This window comes from Microtus oregoni, unplaced genomic scaffold (genome assembly GCF_018167655.1).
Source record: "Microtus oregoni isolate MIOR12 unplaced genomic scaffold, Mior012 000015F_ref0000493, whole genome shotgun sequence".
NCBI classification, from domain to species: Eukaryota; Metazoa; Chordata; class Mammalia; order Rodentia; family Cricetidae; genus Microtus; species Microtus oregoni.
Window position 1 is genome coordinate 14,320,489 of NW_024543074.1, and position 27,695 is coordinate 14,348,183.

A 27,695-nucleotide genomic window follows, 5' to 3' on the forward strand; every position below is an offset into this window, starting at 1 on the left:
TATCATGTACAACTGTCAGACTTAAAGCAAATGGAGCAAAAGAAACCATTTTGGTACATGTAAACTATACAAAAATGTAAACTCAATAAAGGTGACTTTAAACTGTTCACTTTACTTTCCTCACTGGAAGTCAATTTATTTAAGTAACAAACTACCCAAACCTTTTCTTCCTACTTAGGACTGCCTGAAATTGTTCATTTCAGCCTATAGGACAAAACCATACAAGAAACATGAAACTCAAGCAAGTTAACTTTTCTTCTCATTGGCAATAAACAATGTGCTAGGGCAAGAGTTTGGTAGTAATGGACCCTAAATGAAGCCCCAAATGACCTTTTACATTAGCTCCATTTTCTCCTATGATAAACATAGTAATTAAAAGTTGGTAGAGGTCATGTTTTACCAGTTTGAAAACATATACAGGTTTTATTTATATCTCCCATTGAAGGCTGCAGCAGGGCTTCTCATAGAGAACCATCACTGACCTACACAGTGGGCACCCTTAGAGCCCTGAATGTTTTTATTTTATAATGTCTCTTATCATATCATGGAAGCATCAATTACTCATCTATCTTTTCCCATTATAATATACATTTCTTAATGAGGAACTGCTTTGTAGCCATAGTTTCTGACACACTATACGTAGTCAGTAAATATTAAATAAGTAAATGAACAAATGATAAACATGGTTCCATATTATATCGATTTCTAAAGAAAGAGGAAATGAAGTTCAGTAATAAGCACCAAGTAGGCACTGGTGCACAGGAACTGGCTAGAGGCTGCTGTGGTCAGTTCCTGCCTCTGTCACTGCTTTCAACCTAGCTTCCATGCCACAGGAAGGCTCGGCAACCTCCAGGGCTTTTAAATATGCTGGCACCCTTCAGGTCGAGGGCAGCTTATTCACTCTTACAGATGCCTATTAAGTGTTTATTTTGTGCCAGGCACAATACTAAATCTCTGCTGAAGGCACCTGTGCCTTTCATGCGCCTGTGTCACCACCATCTAGCATCGGGGAAATCTAAGAGCTTTCTAATAAAGAGAAATGGGAAAAAAGAAGAAGAAACCTGTGAAGAAAAAACATTTATCAGAAACATTAAAATCTCAAGTGGCCTTCTTATTTTACAGAAGAATAGGCCTGCCTTGAAGCCATTGTAGAAGTTAATTAAAAGCATCCCTAACCATGGAAAGTCCTGACTGAAAATGTCCTTAAGGTTGTCCTGAAAAACATCACATGCAGCAAAATTATTGAGCACTCTTTCCCTGTGCTCTGTGCATGCTGTTCTAACTGCTTTCTTCTTAAAGGATAGACTTCTTTGGTGATCTAACTGAGAATCAAAAAACAAAATGAAAGGTCACTAAGAAAACTGCCTAAACTAGGATTTTAAAAAATTCATCTCCAAAGCAGAGACAAAAATGTCTTTTCCTGCCTCCATTCCTAGATAAAAACAAGAGCCACATAATTGCTTCCCAGAACCAAATGCATTGAACAGTCTAAAACCCTTGTATTCTGGTACAAGTACACCCTTTATTAGGAGTACATTCTTCAAGTATACACTGAAGCCCTAAAATAACATATTACACCTCTGAAGATGTGTGCATACCACAGAAAATGGCCCAAATGTTTAGAAACTAAGGTGGCAAGCCAATTATAATAGGATGCTCTATTATCATAGAATAAACATGCTTATTCATTTTTCATTTTTGCATTCCCAAAATTTTTCCCTGGAAAATGGGTTATGGCTTCTTACTTTGCTCATGTATAGGCATACAGCACTCTAAACTCAGTGAAAGAAAGTGAGCATGAGTGAATGAAATGTACAAGTATGAAGAAGACACTGCTTGGCTCTGTTCCTGATATGATTCTATGGTGAAATTTCCTCTTTTGAAAGACAGAAGTTGATAAATTCCAGACTGTCCCCTTTCCTCATCTGCCAGTGAAAGGCTGCACTAGGAACAGGAAAACAAATCAGATCAGGAAATCTAGATTACTTAGCAAAAGTGCCCCCGGAAACCATAAACATCTGAACTGCATAATTATCTGTGGAGTTGGTTCACCTGGCCTGTTAAAGCATGTCAATATTTGACAAAAGGTTATGGTTTTATAGCATGCGTGATCAAGAGGCACAAAGTCGTTTTCAAAGGTAAAGGACAAACCAATGGGGTTTGGGGGTTATTATGTGTTGGATCAAATAAAACCTTGGAGGAGTCTGCTTGACTACTGTACCTGTGCTGTCCTGGAGTCAGTCACTTCCTTATACAGGCTGATGTCCAAGTAATAGCCAGACTCATTTGTCAGGAAGAGGCGGATGGGAATTGCTTTTCCAGTTGTTGTCAGGCGAATGTTGATTTTCAGTTCTGCCTGGAGGACGCGCAATTTCCACAGCCGACTTCCATAGCGCATTACCATGCTCCGCACAGATTCTTCAATCTGACACAGTTACAATACCAAGTGTAAAACCAAAATACTTTGCAACTAAAATTTGTTCTAAGTTTGCACATCTTTGCTAAAGAATATTGGAAAAAGATGCCGGTTTATGGAGATAGGTACCACACTTACAAAGAGAACTCATGTGGTTTATTCTCCCCTTCCTTCTTAGTTTTTATAGTCAATCTGACACAATCCAGAGTCACCTGAAAAGAAGGACCTCAATGGAAGGATTGCCTTGGCTGGACTGTCTTGTTAGATTAAGAAGGGTCAGGACATTGTAGGCAGCACTATTCCTAGGTAGGTGGGTCGAGCTGTATAAAAAGAAAGCTAATTGAGTATGAGCTAGTAGGGAAGCCAATAAGCAGTCTTCCTCTACGGTGTCTACTCTAGGTTCCTACCTTGAGTTCCTGTACTGACTTTCTTCAATTATGAACTGTGATCTGGAAGTAGAACCTGAAATAAATCCTTTCCTTCCTTGCATTGCTTTTGGTTGTAGGTGTTTTGTTTGTTTGTTTGTTTATCATAGCAGCAGAAAGAAACTAGGACACTACCCAACCTACTATTATTTGGAACAAGTTAGAAGCAATTTCATGCTGGTTTGGTATTTGAGTGGTTTTCTTTTGACTCACAACCCCGAAATCTGTACAACTCCTTTCCCTTTCCCAATTATATTCATACTCTATATCAAAGATCTGCAATATCTAAAATTAAAAGCCAGGGGATTTAAGAGAAAGCCCCAAATAAGAATAAAATCCCTGGTTAAATAGCTATTAAGTAGCATTTCTATGCATGGTAACTATGTTTCATTGCACTTACAGGACCTTAAATCAACACAGCAATTACCACCATGAGCTTTTTTCTACAAAATTTTATTAAACTTGATAATGTATGTCTCTTAGTAAATTGCACAAATTAAAGAAAGGCAATTTGTAGGCTGTGCCAGCATGTTCCCTCTAAACACTAGCGATCTCAACTTTGGTCACTGCCAAGTCCAACTGGGATTTACGGAGATGAGATATTCCCTCATTTCCCAGAAGCTTTGTATTGAGACAGCTTGGTATTCTTGGTTTTCAGAGTTAGAAAACTTATTTTTACTGGATATCCCTAGATGTGACTTTATAGGTTGGCAAGATGTCTTAGTGGATGAAGGCACTTGTCACCAAGCCTGAGAACTTAAAGATCCTTGGAACCCACATGGTGCAAGGGAAGAACCAAGTCTCATCAAGTAAATAAATGTATAAATGGTTTTGCTACCAACATGCTAAATCAATAACTGTTCCCAATAGGGCTTGAAGTACCAGAGCATTCTGAAGGGTCTTTCTACAGTGCTGTCTCAGCACTTAGAATGCCTTAAGATTACCTTACATGTCCTGATCATGGTTTTCCTGTAGAATGTATCACCCTGCATGTATTTCATTTCTGTACCACAGAACTTTAACTTAGAATAGGCCGGGCGGTGGTGGCGCATGCCTTTAATCCCAGCACTCGGGAGGCAGAGGCAGGCGGATCTCTGTGAGTTCGAGACCAGCCTGGTCTACAAGAGCTAGTTCCAGGACAGGCTCCAAAACCACAGAGAAACCCTGTCTCGAAAAACCACAAAAAAAAAAAAAAAGAATAGGTCTCTATTTTTTAATTTATTTATTATGTATATAGTGTTCTGGGCACCAGATCTCATTATAGATTATGATATGAGCCATCATGTGATTGCTGGGAATTGAACTCAGGACCAAATCGGAACAGCAGTCAGTTCTTTTAACCTCTGAGCCATCTCTCCAGCCCTAGAATAGGTTTCAAGTAGATAACTTCCCCGTTCCTACATTATGCTTACTAATGAAGATACGTTTATCCATTCCTTTCTTGAGAGGATAAAAGCTAACGATCTGTGTGTATGGGAAACAACAGTGATCTGTGACTAGCAAAGCAGAGTCTGAGTACTCAGAGTAGGGGGTACATAAAGGCTGATGTTTTAAAAATAAAATTACTCATAGAGAAAAAGCCAACTAAAAATACACAGTGTCCTGGCCATACTGTAAGACTTCTAATTTTTTGGTGCTGAAGTGAAATTTTGCTGTCAGATCATGCAAATTGAGACTCAAAGAACAAGTTTACAAACAGACAGAATTATCCCATCATTAGCTTGGGGTTTAGAAGAGAAAAAAAAATAGGAAAATTTCTCAGGTCTTGGGCATTAAGTTCAATGGGTAAAATCGGAACTGAGGATACAGTTCAGATGGCAGAGTGATTGGGTAGCATGTAAAAAGCCCTGGATTTGATCCCCAGCACTGTATGATATACTGCATTATAGCCCAGCAGTGAATAACTCAGTACTGCATTACCCAGTACTATATAATCCAGCACTGTATAACCCAGCACTTGGAAGGTTGAGGGAGAAGGATCAGAAACTCAAGATCATTCTTTGCTACAAGTTTGAGGCTAGTTTGGTGTACATGTGACATGTACATTTTAAAAAAGAAGACAAGTGATGTAGAGAAAGGTAGATATTGATTGACAGTCCTAACCAAATGTACAGCAACCCAGGAGAAAGACAGAAATACCAGGAACAGAGGCACTTGCCCTTATTTCAACTAAGATAAAAGCTAAGTACAGAATCATCTTCTTTTCTTCCCTTAAATTGTACAGAACACAGTTCAGAAAACAGACTCAGGGACAAAAACAGATATATCATGTGAACTTTCTTACAATCAAATTATCTCACTGTGGAGAATAGGGTAGACATTTTCAGACAGTGTTGCACCTAAGCAAGGCCACTCATTAGTAGTATTTAATGCATAAAGGCAATAATTTAGCCAAAATGTCCAATATAGCAAAATTAATCAGTTTAGATAAGGAATCCTGGGATATCATATAAAATAGGACACCACATGGCAAATATTACAAAACCAGTATCAATGGAGAAACTATTTATTTAATTATTTTGTGTACAGTGTTCTATCTGCATGTATCCTGGCAGGCCAGAGAGGGCACCAGATCTCATTACAGATAGTTGTAAGCCACCATGTGGTTGCTGGGAACTGAACTCAGGACCTCTGGAAGAACATCCAGTGCTCTTAACCTCTGAGCCATCTCTCCAGCCCTAAAGAAGTTCTTATTACAGCAAATAAGTGACACAGCACCTTCCATTTTGAGAACTATTTCTAATGGCTAAGTAAAACAATTTTGGAATTATCCTATGAAACTCAACCTGTGACTTTAAAAAATTAAAAAGACAACCTGAGGACATGAATATCTGTTTCCAAATCTAAGTGAGTCACACACAAATGAGTCACTTTTTGGGGACAGACAGAGAAATTGTGGGAAATGTACCTTTGATGGGTCCATGATGACTGTGGGCACAAAGTTGAGGAAGATGTGGTTACAGTCAGTGCGGACATTTGTATTATTAAAAGCAACTTCCAATTCATCCATGGCTTCCAGGAGCAGCCGCTCCCCTTCATTTTGTAGATACTCAAAAGAAGCTTCCTATATAAGAAGAAAATTACCACCATTAATGTGCTTTAAAAGCAATAAAGAAGGGATGGGGAAATGGTTCAATGGGTAAAGTGTTGGCTGGGAAAACACAGACTTAAGTTTAGATTTCCAGTGCTCAAGAAAAAGCTGGAGCGGTGCCCTACATCGGAAACCCTAGCACCAAGGGAAGGTGGGGAATGGAGACAGGTGAATCAGAAGGTTCACTGACCAGCCAGTCTAGCTGAAACTATAAGTTCCAGGTTCAATGAGAGCTACTGTTCTCAAACAAAAAACAAAGTAGAGAATGATAGAGGTGCATATGTGCTTAAACAAACAAACAGTAATAAAAATTAAATGGTTAGTAACAGAGGAAGATATCTTCATGTCAACTTCTGGCCACATGTGCTTGAATGGGGAGGTGTACATGCATCCCACCTCTACCCCCAAAGCAATAATTTAAGAAGCAATATGAGAACACAGTAAGGTATCTATCTGCTTATACATTGTTTAACTTTCTCTTGGTTGTAAGTCTATTGACTGTAGGAGGCAAAGGCTGGCGAGGGTTAAATAGAGTCTCTGCCAGCCCTTTCTCCAGCCTTTAACAATATAATTTCCACTAAGAAGTAGAGATGCTAGGCATTGCCAGAGCTAAAACCCCAATATGATTATGTTTCACATATGCCAAACAGAACACTTTAGAAAAAAGACCTGTTTAGCACAAAATGCTAAAGGAAGTTTATGGCAATGGCAATGGGATGCAATAGTTAGCATATAGCATAGGAGGAAGCCCACACATGAAGACAGGTTTATGTAACGGTTACTGTAACTTTCTCGTTATTCGTTACCATTACCCAAGTCTTTGTGGTTTTTGTCTGTTAAGCATTGTTTTCTTTCTTCAAGTAAGTGCTCTCATGCTTCTATTATCAAGAAAAATCAAATTAAAGAAAAATGAGCCTTTATTATTTGGAAGATTGGAGAATGACAAAGACAAAAGCTTTGATTCAAATAGTAAAACTCTGATTTTGAGCCATGACTAATTCTCTGTCCTTTCCCTAATGGATAACTTCCCATTAAAGTAAAGGACTCACCTTTGTGACCAGATCAGAATGCCTGATGATTGCACGGACAAAGAACCTGTAGTCAGTTACTTCTGTGCCCACTTCCACCTTAGCTGCCCCAAGATACAAGTGCATCTTGTGATTAGCACATGGAATGGCAGTGAGGTCAAAATTTCTCATCCGGTTCAGCTCCAATTGGAAAGCCAGAGCAGGCTCAAGGTGACGATAAATGCGGTCCTCCTCAAACTGAGCACAAGAATCAGAGGGAAAAACAGATCACATGAGGCAGTTGCAAAATTACTTTATGATTGTGTTGATAAAACAGATTCTTAAAGATTGAACCCAGTAACTGACATCTGTGAGGCTGAGGCAGGAAGATCATCCAAATTTTGAGGCTATCATGGGGATTGAGGATGTGGATCAGAGGTAGAGTACTTGCCTAACGTGTGAACATGTGGGTTCAATCCCTAGCACCACAATAAATAACTAAAATAAAATACAAAATAAAACAAGGCTATAGGTTTACATAGTGAGTTAGAGGATCGCTTAGGTTACAGGGTAAAACTCTATCTATAATAAGGAGTGGAAGGGGTCTCAAAAATAGAAACATAAGTTGTAATATACTAATGAGACACATACAAAACTACTGAATAGCTTACATAATAACAGGTGCTCTAGCACCAAACAAAAAACCAAAGACATAGGCAGGTGCATCTCTTTTAGTTTTAGGTCAGGTCTAAATAGAGTTCCAGGCCAGCCAGTGCTACACTGTAAGATTCTGTCATTCCAAAAAATACTAAGTAAAAACAACATGAACTAAAATCTTCAATTCCCTCAGAACTTCTGAAGCATTTAATACTGTTAAAAAAAAAAACAACCAACTATGCAGATTGCTTCACATTAATTAGTATCTACTTCACAAGATAGTGTTACGGGCTCACCCAAGTAGAATGATGCTTAATGGTGAGACTCATATCTTATCACGTAGTAAGAAATAAACATCATATATTAAGATGGTATTTGGCTTTGGGGAAAATCCCAATAGTTACATCATCACTTATATATAAAAAGTTTATAAATACATTTCCTACATTGCTGAATATAAATTATTCTGCTAGAAAGCATGTCAATTAAGTCATTGGGAAAGACACCTAAAATATAAGCTAGTAAGAGGGAGAAATCAACTCTGTATGAAATTTTATACTTTAAAACTAAAAAAAAAACATATGGATAAAAAGAAGAGCTCGATATAAATCAACTGTCTTGTAGGTTACAAGAATAATTCTACTAAACTGGGCGGTATTGGTGCACACCATTAATCTCATCACTCAGGAGAGAGGCAGGCCAATCACTGTGAATTCGAGGTCAGCCTGGTCTACAGAGTTAGTTCCAGAACAGGCTCCAAAGCTACAGAGAAACCATGTCTCGAAAACCCAAAAACAATAATCCTACTAAAAAGGAACAAAAAATAGAATAACTTTACGAAATAAAGCATTCCTTAATAATACATCAAAATTGTTCTAAAGGAAAGGGATGTTTTTGAAGCCTTCTTTGGGTCAAGACATTTGATTATTTCTTTAACTCTTTCTTAAGGAAGTATGCTTTAGAAAAAAAAGAATGGCAGCAATGGCCTATTCATAGTACAAAAAGGTAAGGGAAAGAGAAAAGGATGGAATGGAGGACAAACAGAGGAAGGAGGAGGAGGCAGGGAGGAGAGAGGGAAATAAAGAGAGGCAATGAAGTAAATCATCCTTACCTTATCCCTTGCTCGGAATGTGAAAAATTTGGGAAATTCTCTCTGAGATAAAGAAGAAGGCAAAATGTGTTAGTTCTTCAGGGAATGGCTCTTTGGGGATATAACACATTGTATGACCTCTGTCAAATATCTAGAAGACAGTTCCTAAAAAACATGCTCTTTATCTGAGCTTACTCCAGGTACCCTCTGGATAATCATCACTTTGACCCCACTTGGGAATTACTAAATTATTAATCTACCTTTAGTATCTATCATCTCTGAAGAAAGAGTTCATTTTTATCTCTCAAGTAGAAAAAAAGAGTCTTCCTGTGTGTTACTCTTGGCACAACCTGGCAAATAAAAACAATATGCCCTATACTAGAACCACTGCAATGAGTCTTACTAGACTGATTTCCCAAGCTTCTCTTTAAGAAAACTCTTCAATTGTAAACTAGTCAAGTAAATTTTAAGTCTATGGTGTTTTGTCTCTACCCCTACTCCAACATTCAATCTGAAACTGATGATTTCAAGGATTTAATAATAACATTTCAAGACAAAGGAAGCAGTGGATTCTACTTTGGTCACCAGTGCTCTGCCTAGGAAAGAGAGGAGTGAGACCAGTGAACTTGAAATCATTAGGCCTTTCTGCACAGCATTACACAAGAAAGCAACCAATTTACTAGAACCCTATTAATTAACAAAGATGAATTCAATTAGCAGAGTTCATTAGTTTCTGAAATTTAACTTATTAACACCAAATACTCCTGTTTCTCGGATGGGAAGCTCTCCTGGCAGTGCTGCAATGAGTCATTACTATTTCCTCTCTAGGAGGTTCCATTAGGTACCTTCTTCATTATGAGTGCAATATAATCAAGGGAAAGTTGGCATAAAGCAGAGAGATCAGGACCAGCTAGCTACACATTCTTCAGGACCCTTGAAGAAAAAATGGACTCAAAATCTACTAGGTAGAGGGCACTCTCCTGTGTCTTTTAAGGGAATGATCACAGTCCCTGTTTTACAGATAAGCAAGGCTTAGCTCAAGGGGAAAATCAAACAAAGTCTCTCATGACAGAAACCGTGCCTTTGGCCTCCCAAGCATAGAGCATTATCTTTTTATTCTTGTTATAATCAAAATTGCTCATTTAAATATGTTTTTCATTGGTGAGACCAAAAACAAACAAACAAACAAACAACACGGAAATTAAGACAGATTAGTAATGGCACACACCTTTAATGCCAGCAGCCACACTAGTCAGCCATATAGGCCAGACAGTGGTGGCACACACCTTTAATTCCAGCAGCCACACCAGTTAGCCATAAAGGCTGGGCAGTGGTGGTGCACACCTTTGATCCCAGCACTAGAGAGAAATATAAAATGGGAGGAGACAGGTCTCAGTCTCAATCTGAGGATTCACACGGAGGCAGGATTGCCAAATTTCGGTTTGAGGTAGAGGTAAGAGCCAGTGGGTGGCTTCTTTGCTTTTTTGATCTTCAGGTTGAACCCCAATATCTTTCTCTGGGTTTTTATTAATTGTGCTACATTTGGCACCAAACGTTTGAAGTACAAATTCACAAAAAAGCTATCTGCCTATCCAGATATGCCAGATACCGGCATAGGCCAGAGCTAAAGTGGAGAGGTTCACTGCTCTACTGGCTAGATTTTTCTTTCTTTCTTTTTTTTCTTCTGGTGGGCTCTTCCTGAACCCCCTTCTCAGGCTGCTGTCAAATTAGGTAGCTGCCTTGAAATCCAATCAGACATTTATTGTTCTATGCAGCAGCAATAAGCCTCACATCTTCATCAACATTGGCAGCAGATTTGGTAAGACAATTGGTAATTCTTTTTTTTTTAAGACTTTTTTTTTTAATTGAGAAAAGAAGAAAAAAAAACATAAACAAAAAAACAAGTTTCCACCTCCTCCCAGCCTCCCATTTCCCTCCCCCTCCTCCCACCCTTCTCTCCCTCCTCCCACCCTTCTCCCCTCCCCCCACTCCTCTCCCCCTCCCTCTCCAGTTCACAGAGCCGTCCGGGTTCCCTGCCTGTGGTAAGTCCTAGGTCCTCCCCCCTCCGTCCATATCTAGGAAGGTGAACATCCAAACTGGCTAGGCTCCCACAAAGCCAAAGGGAGGAATTAGTTAAAAGAGGTTTTTTTTTTTTTTTCCACATTAAAATCTGGGAAAAACCATTACAATGGAGGGATTTATGTCTCTGTATGATAATATGCTGGACAGTTTGAAAACAGAAAGGTTAAATGAGAGGATAACTAATTTAGATGGGATTTATGTAGTATCAATTGTAAACATTATCAGCATTAAAATAATTGTTTTATCACTAAAAAAGTTGGCTAATCTGAATGATAAGATATAGGTCTTAGAAAAATCTAATAAAACAGATCATAAAGATATTCAAAACTAGACAGAGGAATTTAATGGAGAACTAATTTCAGCATAGCAATATAAGAATAGAGAGGAACAGCCTAAGGTTTTCAGACAACCAACTTTAATATATCCAGTAACCATACAGGAATTATCAAATGGCAGAGGCTCTGTTAAAGGCTAAGCGGACTCCTGTGCCAATGTTAGATTTAAGGAGATTCAAGAAAGCAACAGTCTCATATGGCATGCATTCACCTTTTGTGAAGCATATGTTAGAATCATGGTCAATTTGTAATAGAATTATCCCTAAAGACTGGGTAGAACTGGTTAATGAATGGTGTTTTAGAGTCTGGTCCACAACTACAATGGAGTACCTGGTTCAGAGAAGAGGATAAGATTATTGAACAGCAAAGTAAAACTAAACGTAGGGAATTCTCCTAAGATCAAATTCTTAGAAAAGGAGATTATGCTGCTATAGAAAGGAGGCTGAATATGATGATCCCACCCTGGATTTATGCTATGCAACAGCTCTGAATGCCTGGGACAGAATTGGAGAAATAGAAAAGAAAACTGAGTCATTAGCTAAAGTTATACAGGGCTCAAGGGAAGCCTTTACAGATTTCTTTCAAAGAATGACTTCGGTAGTAAATAGAATGATACCAAATTCAGAAGCTAGACAAGTAATAATTGAATCCCTGGCTTTTGAAAATGTCAATTCTCTATGCAGATGGATAATGAGGCTGTCAAAGGCAAGTTCAGCACCTATGGAGGACTGGATTCGAGATATAATTAATATTGAATCTCATGACCCTGATGATGCATGGATAGGAGAGGTAATTTCCAGAGGTTTGAGGAAAAATCGAAATGTCCAATGTTATAATTGTGGCAAACAAGGTCACCTTAAAAGGGATTGTACATGGGGCATTCCTAGAAACGATGTTTTTTCTAAGAATAGTCTAGTCAGAACACGCCTCTCTTCTGGATTATGTGGAAGATGTGGCAAAGTCAGGCATTGGTCAAATGAATACAGGTTAATGAGGGATATTCATGTTAATCCTTTGCCATCAGGAAACTATGTGATGGGCCTCTGGCAGGCCTCTATGCCAAATATGGTTCAGTTGTTTCCTACCATCATAGAGGAAACTCCATCTCAGAGCAATGAAAGAACCTAATGACTACTGTAAGAAAGCATACTACTCTGAATAATAGAACACCTATAGAAGAGAGAACAAAAAGTTCAGGAAAACCATAAGAGTATTTTGGTAAACTATAAATGAACAAAGACCAAAATTAAAAATACAAATAAGCGATGTTGTCATTGAAGGTCTGGAAGACACAGGTGCGGGTGTAAAAATAATTTCATCAGAATCTGGGCATACAAATTGGCCTCTTCAGTTGTAAATTCAATTGTAAATGTTCAGTTTTTAGGGACTGGAATTTTATCTCAGGTAAAATAGAATGTGAGGCAGTTCGAATGTATAGGGCCAGAAAGACAGAGAGGAATATTAAAAGCATATGTAGTTAACATAGCAATGAGTTTGTGGGGACATGATTTGTTTTAGCAATGGAATACTCAGATTAATATTTTTGCAATCTTATAAACAAACCATAAATTAACAGAAAAATATTAGAAGGTTTTATAAAGAACAGTCACCAACCATTCAGAATGAACAAAAACAGGGCACAACAGCTGCTGATATTTTAGAGGCACCAACAGCCCTACCTTTAAAATGGTTGACAGACAAACCTGTATTTAGAACAGCAGTTTCTCTGTTCTTAAAGGCCATTGCTTAAACCTTAGATGGTGACAAGGACTTAAATAGGCCCAGGAAACTATCAGCTGAAGCTGAGAAAGAATTGGCTTTGATTGAAGAGAAATTACAGAAGGCACATGTTGATCAAGTGGAAACAAATCTTAATGGCATTCTGGTCATATTACCCTCCCAACATTCCCCTACATGAATTTTAATGCAGAGGGAACATATTACCTTAGAACAGATCTTTTTATCACATGAACTTAGTAAAACACTAAAAACTTAAGTGGAGTTAATTCTAAAAGGAAAATTTGGACTTCATCAATTAGCAGGACTAGCCCCAGCAGTAATAGTAATACCTTTTAATAATGGTAAAATTGTCAAACTATGGGAAGAAAGTAAACCCTGGCAAAGAGCATGCAGTAATATTTTGGGAGAGATTAGCAACAACTATCTCAAAAGCAAGAGAATTCAACATATAAAGAAAACTAGCTGGGTCCTTCCTTGAATTTTACAGGACACACCAATAACTAGAGCCCCTACAATCTATACTGATGGAAATTAAGTCAGGAAAGGGAGGTTACAAATCAGAAAATTTAAGTAAAGTGGAGCAAAGCTATCATGATTCTGTTCAAGAGTCAGAACTGTATGCTATTCTCATGGTACTAAGGGATTTTAGAGACCCTCTCAATGTAAGGTACTGATTCTCAATATGCAGAAAGAGTGGTTTTGCATATTGAAACCACTGAATTTATACCAGATGTCACAGAATTGACATTATTATTTACTCAAATACAAGATACAATCAGGAATAGTAATCATCCCATAAACATAACACACATAGATCCCATATGGGTCTGCCACGTCCTCTAACACAAGGTAATGCAGAAATCAATCAATTATTGATTGGAAAGGTGTTGAAGGTCTCAGAATTACACAAAAAACATCATGCCAATAGCAAAGGTTTATAAATAGACTTTTCCATCACATGACAACAAGCCAAGGAAATTATAAGAAATTGTCCTACTTATTTTTTATACAACTAAACACCATTACCTCCAGAAAATAACCCAAAGGGGACTCAAAGGAATGAAATCTGGCAAATGGATGTGTTCCATTTTGTAGAATTTGGAAGACTAAAATATGTACATTACCATTGATACCTATTCAGGTTTTCAATAGGAAACTGCTTTGAGTTTGGAAAAGGGTGGTTCAATAATCACACATTTGCTAGAAGTTATAGGCATCATGAATATACTTGTACAAATAAAGACAGACAATGCTCCAGCATATGTCTTTAAGAATATGAAAGAGTTTTTTGTTTATTATAATATAAAGCATATTACAAGCCATACAGACCAGGCAGTGGTAGCACATACCTTAAACCCCAGCAATTACACTAGTTAGCCATAGAGGCTGGGTAGTAGTGATGCATGTCTTTAATTGCAGCACAACAGAGGAATATAAAGCGGACAGTAGATTATATACTCTGAACTTCACATAGTCTAGTTCTAGTTTTATTCTAGAGAGATCTAGCTTCCAGACTACCACCTAAAAGTAAAACATAATGAAAAGAAAGAGAAACAAATCATTCCATGGGTTTTTCTTGAAAGAAGTTAGTAAAATTGTAAGATAACATTTAACATACTTTTCTATCTGCTGAAATGAGGAGGTACTAATATGTCATTTTGGCATACATTTTCCCCATTTTTATTAAAAAACAAAACAGTAAAAACAAAAAAAATTTAATAGAAGTGCTCTTTTCTGCCAAATCAATTAATCAAAATTGTAGACATGAAAATCAAACAGTTTGAATGGAAATACCTTCACTGCATATAATAAAAGAGCTCCATTTTGGCAAAGTGTGAAATATCTGTAAGGTGACAAGAAAGAGTTAAACTATCAATTTAAAAAAAAAATTCATTCTGTGTGGTTGTGCACCTTTATTCCTAGGACTAAGGAATCAGATGCAGGTTGATGGATTTCTGTGAGTTCCAGTGGCTATGTAGTGAGACCCTGTCTCAAAAAAACTAAAACTAAAACAACAACCAAGAAATAGCCCCTCAAAAACAAACAACAAATGCCCACTTTTGTCACGGAGAGCTGAGAAGTTATCTGAGGTGATGGAAGTAAACCTCCTCCAAGTTCTGAGGAGATTTTTGATACACTGAAATTCAGAACATTTACAATAGGGTTGGCATGAAATGTCTGCAAAAAAAGGAAAGTAGGAATATTAATACATTATTTGGGAGACCAGAAGTCTGAAGGGTTTCATAAAAAGCCTGGGATAAAACCGGACTCTCTGAACATAGCGGACAATGAGGACTACTGAGAACTCAAGAACAATGGCAATGGGTTTCTGATCCTACTGCACGCACTGGCTTTGCGGGAGACTAAGCAGTTTGGATGCTCAACTTACTAGACCTGGATGGAGGTGGGGGTTCCTTGGACTTCCCACAGGACAGGGAACCCTGATTGCTTTTCGGGCTGAGGAGGTGGGGTGGACTTAATTGGGGGAGGGGGAAGGAAATGGGAGGCAGTGGCGGGGAAGAGACAGAAATCTTTAATAAATAAATAAATTAAAAAAAAAAGTCAACTGTTGGCACTCAAAAGGCAAATTACTCCAAAACATCAGGAAAAAAACAAAGCCAGGAATGGAGACATAGGCCTTTAATCCCAGCACTTGGGAGGCAGAGACAGGAGAACTTCTATGAGTTTGAGGACAGCCTGGTCTACATTACGAGTTCCAGAACAGCCATGGCGGTTACACAGTGAAACCCTGTCTCGAAAAATCATAAGCAAAAACAAAACAAAATAAAACAACAAAAAAAAAATTCTGATCGTATGGTTTTAGTAACTTCAGCATTTCACCTCATTTCCATGCTGCCAATTTTCCCACTAACAGCATTCCTGCTTATTCCATCACTAATGTAATTGCTTTCCAGGCATGCTCTAGTGTTATGGGCAAATATCATAATTGAATGTACAAAAAGAAAGCCCTCTTAGTGTTATGGTACCAAAAAAAAAAAAACAAAACAAAACAAAAGAATGCAACATTTCTCAGGAAGAAATTATACCCCTGCTGTGTTCTAATCAGCCAACCATCATCAAGACAATCAAAATAATTTGCCTAAATTAGCCAATCAAGACACCCTGCAAATCAGAGAATGTAAAAACCTGAAAGAGAAAGCATCATAGCTGATTATGATACTAATAATCGTGTTAAAAACCTAATGAGATGAAGAAATTGGGAGCTTGCTGGTGCAATTCTCTTTTACCTCAACATGCTGAGAACAAATTATATAGACTGTAATTAAAACAAAACCCTAACCAAACCTAGCTAGTCAGTCTACTAGTAAACAACTAACTACATTGCAAAAAGAAAAGAAGTGCAAACTACTAACTATGAGCCATGATAACTGTTTAGGATAGGAATCTCCTCCCTCAAGGCCTAAACAATCTAAAATACTTCACCTTACATGAGAGTCACTCACATGTAAGCAATCGTGAAAGGACAACTAGCTCTTGAGAGATTTGTGGCAATTTTTAAAATCCCACAAGCACTTAAAGCCCCCCCCCACAAAAAGAAAACAATTAAAACACAAACTATAAGTGTGATTTACAATCCTGTCACAGTATTTGGACCTTAAGTTTTTGTTTTAAAAGAGAGGAAGAAATAGTAAAAACACACATTTTAATATCCTTGAAAATATCTCTGCTAAAAAAAGAAAATAAAGAGGAATCAAATTTTTTAAAATATAAATATACCAATTAGCTCTTTCTGCTATACATTTTGGAATTTAAGACCTAAACTATTAGTGTAACTAACTGCAACTTAACAGAGAAATTCAAAAGCCAAACTGTAAGGTTATACAGGGTGGCATATGTCTATAGTTGCAGTACTTGAGGGATTGAGGTTACAGAGTAAGATCCTGTTGTCTCTTCTTCTCCCCAACACACACACACACACACACACACACACACACACACACACACAAAACACACAAAGAAAAAGAAAGAAACAACAACAATAAAAAAAACCACAAGCAAACAAAAAACAATTTAAGAAATCTCATTTCTTTTCAGGGTCAGGGTTCTTTTCTTTTTTAAAAAATGCAACATATATATTTAAAAGGACAGACTTGTTTTTCCTCCAACTTCCTATTATAGCATTAATTTCAAACTGTTCTTTGCTTCACATTAAGGAGACTTGACTTAATTACATGGCTGAAAACAGATTCCAAACCCAGTGTTTTTATTGCTGGCATAATAGCTGTTTCAGAGTAAGAGTCTGTGTATAAAGTCAAGCAATCAAGGCAGCAGCAGACATATCAGTGGCCAGCTTTCTTGAGACAATCATGATCACACAATACAGTACTGAGATGCTTATGGACTTCACTGGCATCAGAATAAACACCTCACAGTATACCGGCACTCCACGAATCCCTCCTTTTGTCTGGCCCTTATTTGTCTAATGGTTCTAGGGCAGTACAAAACATCCATGACTTTGAAGAGCAGTTTGTTTCACTCCACATGAACCAATGTTGTTCTTAACAAAACTTGGTAACTTTTCTCTTCTCCTTGCTGCACATGGACACAGCCTCAGTTCTATTCAGTAACACAGTATAGAACAGAAGGAACTGCATTACATCACCATGGATTACCAAGCAGCCAGCGAGATCAAGGGATTCATCTCTAACACTGCTGGAAGGCTTCCTCTTTTTCACATTACACTAACTATGGGCCAAGCATGTATCAGACAACATGACAGAAGCTAAGCATTCTTCATGAATGGCAAGCTACCACCATCAGAAAAACTCAAAGCAGCACCAGGACTATAGTCCTGAACTTGTACAGTTCTGCCAAGGTTCCCTAGAGGTTCAGTAATAGTTGCCATTGTCCCTACAAACACAATCATCATTTCTAAGAAATAATGATTGAAAGCGTCTCATTCCTTAAAGCAAATTCAGCCTACGACTAAATTGTAAATGTTCACTTGACTCCAAAGCAGGCTTTAATACACTAATGAAAAATGAAGGCATTTATAATTTCCTGATTTCCTACCTGATGCTACTATAAACGAAAACTGGACAATAACAGCTGGAAGACCACCCTGTTAGCCTCATCAACTAGTAGATTTGGTCTGTGCACATCCCTAAGCAACCTAAATTCAGAAGTATAAGGACAGCAGGAAGATTAAAAAATTAAAGCAGTTAGACTCTAGGACACGATACAGATTTGAAAATAAGAAATTTTTTTGCTATTGCTTTTGTGGTTTTATTGTTGTTATATTTAGTATGAGTTTCATATATATAGTAATAAATATGTTAGTGATATCAAAGAATTTTGGCTTTCTGAAAATTTTAGGGGACATTTTTATTTGACCATGGAATGATAATAGAAAAGCAGTCATTGTACCATACACATTATGATACTATATGCACTTTTAGCAAAAAGTAAAAAAAATTATAAATTCATGTTAGTCTATTTAATAATATGCTATTAATCCAATATTGGTAATAAAAAGTGAGCTTACCAAATGTGTAGGAGCCTAGCCCAATTCTGACACATGTCCAGGGCCTCACTCTGTGGTATGCGTACTTTAATTCTGAGAGCATCTACCAGCCACAGTGTTTATTCATGGACACTCATAGTCTATCCCCAAGTATCAATTTTATTCCCTAGGCTTCTGATTTTTCTTCCTAAAACCCCAGGGTTCTCTCTAAGCTCCTCATACTTCTCCACTGACTCCAGTTTCCTGTCTGAAGTTATTGATTGATATATACCTGAACTCTGCTGGATTTCCTGACATCAATAACACAAGGGAGTTGTGTAGTCCACTACATTTCCTAAAGAATTTCAGAAAAATCTTAGCTATTAGCTTGCAGGGGAGGCTTCTCTATAGACTAAATAGATCAGCAAGATGACTGAATGAGGGAAAACAAAATACCAAATGCCTTTAGTTTAGAAAGTCCCTTCCAGGGGCTGGAGAGATGGCTCAGTGGTTAAGAGCATTGCCTGTTCTTCCAAAGGTCCTGAGTTCAATTCCCAGCAACCACATGGTGGCTCACAACCATCTGTAAAGAGGTCTGGTGCCCTCTTCTGGCCTGCAGACATGCACACAGACAGAATATTGTCTACAAAATAAATAAATAAATAAATAAATAAATAAATAAATATTTAAAAGAAAGTCCCTTCCAGAACTCAAAATGACTCCTGCTCATTTTTAACAATGCTCACTATTATTATTAAAAAATATTATTTTATTATATTATTAAAAATGAACAGTACTTGAATAACAGCTTAATTGTTTTAATTGCTACAATAAAAAAATAGGAAAAACAAGAACAGTAAAAATTTCTTCAGGAAAACCAAGATTTCCTAATATCCTTGGAATCTTACTAGGCTACAAAGAAGCAATTTATAATGAAACATTTTGACTACAATCAGTCATTTTGATTGATATTATGAATATAGGCTAGGTTTCTGGTCTTAATCACTATCTTCATACTGGCTATGATCTCAGTGTAAACTAAAGTTCACACAGTTACTATTAGCTTAACTTTCCTTCCAATAAAACCTTATATTTATTTATTAAAACCTTAATATTTATTTATTCCTGCTCTTGGAATTAACATACAAAATTGCAACTTGACCTCTACAAAAGCATTTTAAGCAATAAATTACTGGTCTTCAGAACTGAGGTTTCTTGGTATCAGAACTTGGATCCGTTTTTAGTAGAAACTAAGACCTCAAGAGTAACTGGTACTGCTTTCTTACTTATTGTGTGCACAGGGAAAAGGTTTGGTGAGTTCCTTCTTATTCAACAAAGGCAATGTACACTCTCATCTTTATCGACAACTCAGAGTTACACTGAGATTTCCAATGTAGTGTTTAAAAGAAGAAGAAACTTATGCTGAAATATTAGGTAGAATTAAAAAGTCATTCCCATACTTTATAGGGATGATACTCAAGTATAATCCTTTCATATAACGCAGCTGTATTCTGCTTAAGTAATCAGTGGCAAAGACAAAACCTCTGATAGTTGATACCTTTACTTACATGAAATCTCTGATCCACCTCATAGTTGACTTGTTTTCTGAAATCCTTTCACATTAAAAAAAAGGAAAGAGAAGAATAAATTAGCAGAATGATGAGTTTAGAAAGTCCTTCCCAGAATACCAATTATCAAGTCTTTTAAAAATTAAATTTATAGAGAAATAGTTATTTTTTTACATAGAATCTATAAATAACATACTATTGTAACTCTATTTCTTATCTTTAAAAGTGTGATGGCAGTCGGATGGTGGCGAGGCAGAGATATCTGGATCTCCATGAGTTCGAAACCAGCATGGTCTATAGAGTTCCAGAACAGCTAGAGCTGTTTGCTAAACAGAGAAATCCTGTAGCAAAAAAGTGAAAGCCAAAATATGTGATGGCAACATAAACACTAGACAGATATAATTCAAACGTCAATACCTTTTGTGCAACCAGGAACGTAAGTCGTCGGATCCCATGCTCAACCAGAATAGCTTTCTGTGAACAAACATAAAACGTAAAATAGATGACAACCAAATTTTACCTTACTTAGTCTTTACAAGATTCTAACTGGAATAAGCACCCTTTCTGGGATAAAGATCTAATCTCAGAATCTTTTTTTTTAAAAAGGTTTATTTATTTATTATGTACACAGTATTCAGCCTCCATGTATGCCTGCAGGCCAGAAGAGGGCACCAAACCTCTTTAAAGATGGTTGTGAGCCACCATGTGGTTGCTGGGAATTGAACTCAGGACCTCTGGAAGAGCAGCCAGTGCTCTTAACCTCTGAGTCATCTCTCCAACCCTAATCTCAGAATCTTCATTGCTCCTGGAATTAAATGTGAAGGAATAGAGGTTCTACTAATCAGGAGGAAAGGGAAAGAGAACTCTGCAGAGAAGCAAGAGTTATATGAACTCTTAGAGGTAGTTGACCTCCAGGTAAAACATACTGGAATGCTTACTGTTAACTGTCTACATGACAATCTAGAATCATATAGGAAGAGAGTCTCAATGAGGGATTATTTAGAGCAGGATGGTCTGTTGGCATGTCTGTTTGTTTGCTTGGTCTTGTTTTTTTAATTTTGTTTTGTTTTGGTTCAGGTTTTTCAAGAGAAGGTTTCTCTGTGTAACAGCCCTGGCTATCCCAGAATTCATTCTGTAGACCAGGCTAATCTCAAACTCAAGAGATCCACCTGCCTCTGTCTTCTGAGTGTTGGGATTAAAGGTGGGTGCCACCACTGCCCTTGTGAGCATGTCTATATGGGGTATTTTTTTTAAAAAAAGTTTATTTTATTATTATTTTCTGTGTTATGGGTGTTTTGCCTAAGTGTATCTCTGTGAATCACATATATTCAGTGCCCAAGAAAGTCAGAAAACGCCATCAACTCTCCTGGAACTGAAGTTTAAAGAAGGTTGTGAGCTGTCCTGGGAATTCAACCCAAATGCTCTGGAAGAGCCAGTGTTCTTAACTGATGAGTCATCTCTCCAGCCCGTTTGAGGGTAATCTTGATTGCGTTAACTGAAGTGGGAAGACCTATCTCTTGTGAGTCAGTTTTAATGATGTGAGCCCTAGTAGCTTGAATAACTTCAGGACAGGCCTCATTCCAATGAGAGTTGTAGGGCAACACAAGTTGGACTTATTGGAAAAAAAAAAAAAAAGAAAACTCAGAGTTGGGTGGGAAGTGACGTAAGGTGGAAATGAGATGAGTCTGGATGTGGATGAATATGATCAAAACAGATTGTCTAAAATAGTTGAGGAATTAATAAAAATATTATGGAGAGAAGGCACCCAGTTAAGACATATTTCTCTTCTAGAGGACTAGAATTCAATTCCCAAGGACGCAATTCAGGAAGCTCACAACTATCTGTAAAGTCAAAAGTACCTTCTGTGGGCACCTTCACTTATGTGCACATCTCCATAAACAGAAAAAAACCCACATGCATGCAATAATATATATATAAATATGTTTATATATATATACATACACACACACACATATATATATTTTAAATTGTAAATAAATAAAAAGCCACCAGGATTGGTGGTACAGTCTGTAATCCCAACACCCAGGAGGATGCAGGAGAAGGATCATGACTTCAAAAACAACGCTCTACTTGGTATAGGTAAACAAGATGTTATAAGTCAACAGAGGACAGTGGTTTCAAGATAGCCTTAATGAGTCTTGAACTCCCAAACTAAGCTTTCCTCAATTCTGTACTGTTTGTTTGCTTCAAAACACAAACAAACAGTAGGTTTTAAATGTCCTCACAAAGGAGCTACATGGTAATAAGCAGGAAAGCAATCTCACAAACTGAATTATTTGGGAGAATTCATGAATAATAGAAAGAAAAAGATATGTAGACTTTTACAGCCCTCAGTAAGACTGCAGTTGGATTACATTCCTAGCTATATAACATGAACTAACAGTTTATAGACAAATTATTTTTTTAATCATTCAAATTACATTTTTTGAGGCTAGAGAGATGGGTCAGTGGTTAAAACCACTGGCAGTTCTTTCAGGGGACACAGATTTGATCCCCAGCACCCATATAGCAGATCATAACCAGCCACAACTCCAGCACTAGGGTATCCAACATTCTCTTCTTGCTTCCATATATATAAATATAGCACACAAACATACATGTAGGCAAAACACTCACACACACCAAATAAAATTAAAGATTACATTTATCTACTCATTTGTTTATGTCTATATGGGTGTGAGTCCTGGGGATTGAGAGCAGGTCATCAGGCTTGGTAGCAGGTGTCTGAGACATCTTGCTGGTCTCCAAATCTTAACATTCAAGATAATATATAGGCCAGGTGGTAGTAGCAGACCTCTATGAATTAGAAGCAAGCCTGGTCTACAAAGCGAGTTCCAAGACAGCTAGAGCTGTTACATAGAGAAACCCTGTCTTGGGTAGGGTGGGGATGATATCTAAGTATTTTGTTTTTTATGTTTTATTTTTTGTTTTTCCAGGACAGGGTTTTTTTGCATAGCCTTGGCTGTCCTGGAACTCACTTTGTAGACCAGGCTGACCTCAAACTCATAGATCTGCCTGCCTCTGGCTCCTGAGTGCTGAGATTAAAGGTGTGCACCATTATGCTTGTCAAGTTTTTGTTTTTTCAATTCCAAATTTTTTTCTTATAAAGAAGCAAGTGTCTAGACCTTTCCCCGCCCATTTCTAGATTTCTGCTATGATATTACTGAGTAAAAAACATTGTTATTATTGATACTATAAGCAAAACCTAATAGGAAAAATCTATTTTCTATAGGCAAACTTTCATGATAAATTCCTAGGTCAAATAAAAGTAAACATTAGTCTAACACATTTAAAAATTAGCCATACTGTCATCATACTCTTCAGTATAAGTAAACAAATACTGACATTACAATAAAAATAAAATGTGCTAAAAGAAAGGCGATGTGGAGATGTTCTCAGTATGCTGAGCAACAGAAACACTTCGGACACCAACAAAGAATTCCACTACAGCCGAAGCCTTCAAAGACAAGCATCAATAGCTATGTTCTGGCAAGGGAAGAAAATAACTTTAATAATGCCATGATTTAAAATCAAAATTGTTATTGCTTTTAAAATTCCACAAGTGGCTGACAATAACAGCAGAGCAACAGGATTCTGATTACATTGTAATAATGCAGGTCTCACAGCAAGTCCACAGCTATTACCCAGCGATTAGGCATCATCACCTGGAGAAACTCCATTTACACTGACTGCTTCAATCTCCTCTACAAGTCATTTACAAATATATGATCCTAATTTCTAGGAGAGAAAAAAAGACATGCTGGGACTAGAAGATTATTTGGACTATTTGGATCAACCTATTTGATAGTTTAATGTGTGCTTTAAAAAAAAAACTTTTTCTAAACTGCTAGAAGTATGATTATGAAGTGAAAAACAAAATAAATTATTACTCTAGTATTTTTTTCCAAAATTGCTTTTCTCTCCTCTTCTCACATCTATTTTAAAAATATGTAGATGAACATAGCAAATCTTCCAAGGTAAGCATCTTAACTGATGCTTTCTTTAGGCTCCTAGTGTTAGCATTCTGTCTTGACCCTTCCTAATGCCTTAAGCAAAGACACCAGATTTCCCTTTGCCTCAATGTATGAAAATGAAGGAAACTCTTTAGATCACTGCATAAGGGTATGCAATCTTAGGTCTTAGAAAAACAAAAAGCCTAAAATTGTGAAAACACAATCAAATACAGGCTATTTGTATCTAAAAAAAAATCTAGACAGAAACTTTCATTGACTGCCATGTATATCAGGACTCCTTCACTGAGATAACCTTGGTTACTGACCAAAGGTTAATTTTATGTAGTAACCACATACTTCTCTAGAAGAACAATCTCCTTGTGTTGGCCACTGCAATTCCAACATCAGTTCACCTGTTCTGAGAGTGTCAGAGTAAATGCTACTTGTATTAATTACTACATTATATTCTCCCTAGGTATTTTTATCTGTTATGAATGCCAAGGACACTTAACTTTTTAGAGTGCTAAATTAAGTTTTAAAATATCTACTAAGTTCTTTATAATAAGCAGTCAGTGCTATTCCTTCAAATGTAACACATGGGTATGACTATTACAGGCAGTTTTAAGAGCAGACTCTGACATCTATCACATATCATGAGTATAGTTCAGTAGCAGAGCAGTTGTCTGGTATGGAGGAGGCCAGGGATTTCTATTCCCAGATCATCACCACTGTTCATTACTGTCTTAAACATGACTATTCAGTTGCCCTCACTAGAATTGATGAGGATAAAAATGTATCATTTTCTAAATATTATAGATCTGACATGAAAGGCTTTGCTCTATTATCTTCCACTTGGTTATAAAACAGTATTAATTAACCTCTCAGAACATGAGCTTTTCCATGTGTACACCAGAATAACTCCTGACTCATGTAAAACTTGTGAGATTGTAGAAAAGTGCAAAAAAATTGAGATAGATTTTCTTTATAAATATACATTACTGTTTAAAGATGTAAGCTGCCACTTATCTCAAATACTTGGGAAGTAGAGGAAGGTATATCTCTTTGAGTTTGAGGCTAACCTGGTATACATAGTGAATTCCAGGTCACAGTGACATCTTGTCTCAGAACAACAACAACAAAATCCCCCACAACAAAAAGCAAAAAAAAAAAAAAAGCTGTATGTGAGCACACACACACACACATATATACCCTCTCTTGTATGTATCTATGCTGATCAAGTAGTAATCATTTAAAAGATGAAGTTAGGTTAGCTATTTGATAAAATTTGATATAATTCCTTCAGAACTGAGGGAGGGGGAAGGGCACACGAGAGACAGGAACACATCTCAGGAGAAGCAATAAAAATGACAAGAATCTAAGTGTTGAGTATGGAGTTTAATAACAATATGATATACACTCAAGTGACAACAACAACAATATCAAAAACCTGAAAAGGTAGCTGGAAGTATTGCAAATATTTTAATTGTGGGGGGAGGCAGAAGACAGCATAGAAAGAACCTGCATGGAGTTGGGTACATATGGAGCTTGCCACAAAATGGAAATATTCAGCAGTGAATTCAAGATTAAACAATGAATGTTCAAAACTAAAACTCTAGGAGAGATTAGAAAACATACTTTAAAAAAAATGAGTATCTGAGGTCTGATCATAAAAAAGATATTCATTATAGATAATTAAATTACTTTGGAATTTTCTTCCAGTAGGCAAAACTAGCCATAGTCTTGAGAGTTATGATAAAAGACAATCAATGAAAAACCTTCCAAGTAAGCCAGGCATGGTTAATTCCAGCACTCAGAAGGCAGAGGCAGGTGGGTCTCTGTGAGTTCAAAGTCAGCCTGCTGCTGTACAAAGCAAGTTCCAGGACAGCCAGGGCAGTTATACAGGGAAATCCTGTCAAAAAAAAAAAAAAAAAAAAAAAAAAAACCAACCTCACAAGTAGAAAAAGCCACCAACACCTTTAACCTAGTCAAAGACTCACATTTTGCTGGGTGAACTCTCTGAACATAGCTGCAAGCTTGTCATCTTCAATATCACCATCAGTCTTGATAGCCACATTCAGAATGTGTATTGGTTCGTCCCTGGGGACCTGTAAACCAAGAATACAAACCAAAGAAGATTATGAAGCTGGCTGCTACAAAAACTGGAATAAGTCACAGTACCTAGTAGAACAGTAACAATAGGATATTTTGGTTTGCTACTCAGTAGTAAAAAGCACACTCAAGCTACTGCCCAACTGTCATAGCAGAGCTAAATAAAGCACATAAAACATCAAGAGCAGCAGTTTAAGGTAGCTTCAATTCTTGAAACAAACTTGAAAGTCACGGTGTCTCCAGCAAAATGGGAGTTAAACAATCTGCAGGAGGGAAAGAAAGCTGTGTAACATAGTCCCATTTACTATATATAGTTCCTCACATGGTATCAAATGATGGACTTATCAAAACATGGGAAAACAAGGGAGGGAAAGAACAGAACATTCATTTACTGAGAAATCAGAAGAAGGGATTTCATTTAATAAAAGGACACCTTTAAAAACAAAATATCAAATTCCACCTTTAGAGTTTATATCCATTTATTTTTTTTTTTAATATTTCAAGACAGGGTTTTTCTGTGTAATTGGTGGCATGCACCACCACCACCTGGCTCCATTTATTATTTTTTACAAGTATTTTGAAGAGACATACAAAATCAAGTAATATAGCACACTATAAAAGTACCATTCCAAAGTCAGAAAGATATAGTATAGTACAAGTCCATGTCTGGAGCTGGTTGTGGTGGTGCATGTCTTTAATCACAGCACTTGGGAGGCAGAGGCAAGTTGATCTCTGTAAGCTAGAGGCCAGCCTGGTCTACAGAGTGAGAGCCAGGAAAGCAGGACTACACAGAGAAACTGTCTTTAAAAACCAAAACAACAAAACAAAAAAATAAGTACTATGTCTGAGAGAGAAAAGTAGTCTTCCAAAGGGAGTACCATACCTTGTCCTCATCATAGAGCGATGTATGACCAGACTCTGGGAATGTGGGACTTTGGGGTGGGGAGTCACAGAAGCAGCCCATTATTTCATCAAAGATCCTAAAAAATCACCAGAGAAACATCCACAATAAAAACTCAAGTGGCAGGAAACTAATGTTGCCAAGGTAGATCAGTCTAAAAGAATAATCTATCCTATAGTGTGCTCAACAGTCAGCAGAATAGAAATACCAATAGCTAGAAATGACATGCAAAATATCACCAAGTGGCAGAAATTAGGAGGATGGATTGTTTAAACTTTAATAAACCTATATATTTTTTCTTTTAAAAAAATGATATAAAGCTTTTTTGATTTTGTTTTGTTTTCATATGTAAGATATGTGCAGTGCTGTCATCATCGCTCTTAAAGTAACAGAAGGAGCCTGGGACTGGAGCAGCGACAGGCCAATGTAATTACCCCTCCCCCTAGGGTAATGCATCAGTATACATCAAGAGATAGATGCTGAATGCATTTAATCAAAAGATGTATCGTCTCTAGTGGGGCTCACTCTAGTGTTGTGTTTAATTTCTCCTGACATTTCACTCATCACAGAGCAGACAGCTTCTTCTGTTAGTTCCTGAGGAAAAGATGATTGTTTCTTTTTTCTTTTTTTTCCTGTCCAGGCTTTATACTGCAAGGAGAAGCTAAGAGTCTCAACAAGGAGTAGAAATCAGAAGATATCTATCTCTCTGAGGGTATATACAATGAAGGCTGTATCTCTTTGGCTGGCTCATGACTCTTCAGGGGAAGCTTTATTTTTCAGTAAGGTGATATTCCCCAAAACTAGAAGTCCATGGCTTCCCTTGTACAGACACAGTC

General features: G+C 37.2%; 1 protein-coding gene across 4 annotated transcripts in view; it reads right to left on the minus strand.

The window, feature by feature from the left end:
- Acaca (acetyl-CoA carboxylase alpha) overlaps positions 1–27,695 on the minus strand; it is a 273,487-nt gene that overhangs the window by 89,262 nt on the left and 156,530 nt on the right. For all 4 annotated transcript variants that reach the window (XM_041664329.1, XM_041664328.1, XM_041664331.1 and 1 more), the window contains 8 exons: positions 26,842–26,938; positions 25,847–25,954; positions 20,293–20,349; positions 19,876–19,920; positions 8,708–8,749; positions 6,982–7,197; positions 5,750–5,905; positions 2,222–2,425 (listed from right to left, as the gene is read on the minus strand). In XM_041664329.1, coding sequence (XP_041520263.1) covers positions 2,222–2,425; positions 5,750–5,905; positions 6,982–7,197; positions 8,708–8,749; positions 19,876–19,920; positions 20,293–20,349; positions 25,847–25,954; positions 26,842–26,938 — 925 coding nt within the window. The remainder of the gene's footprint in view (positions 1–2,221; positions 2,426–5,749; positions 5,906–6,981; positions 7,198–8,707; positions 8,750–19,875; positions 19,921–20,292; positions 20,350–25,846; positions 25,955–26,841; positions 26,939–27,695) is intronic.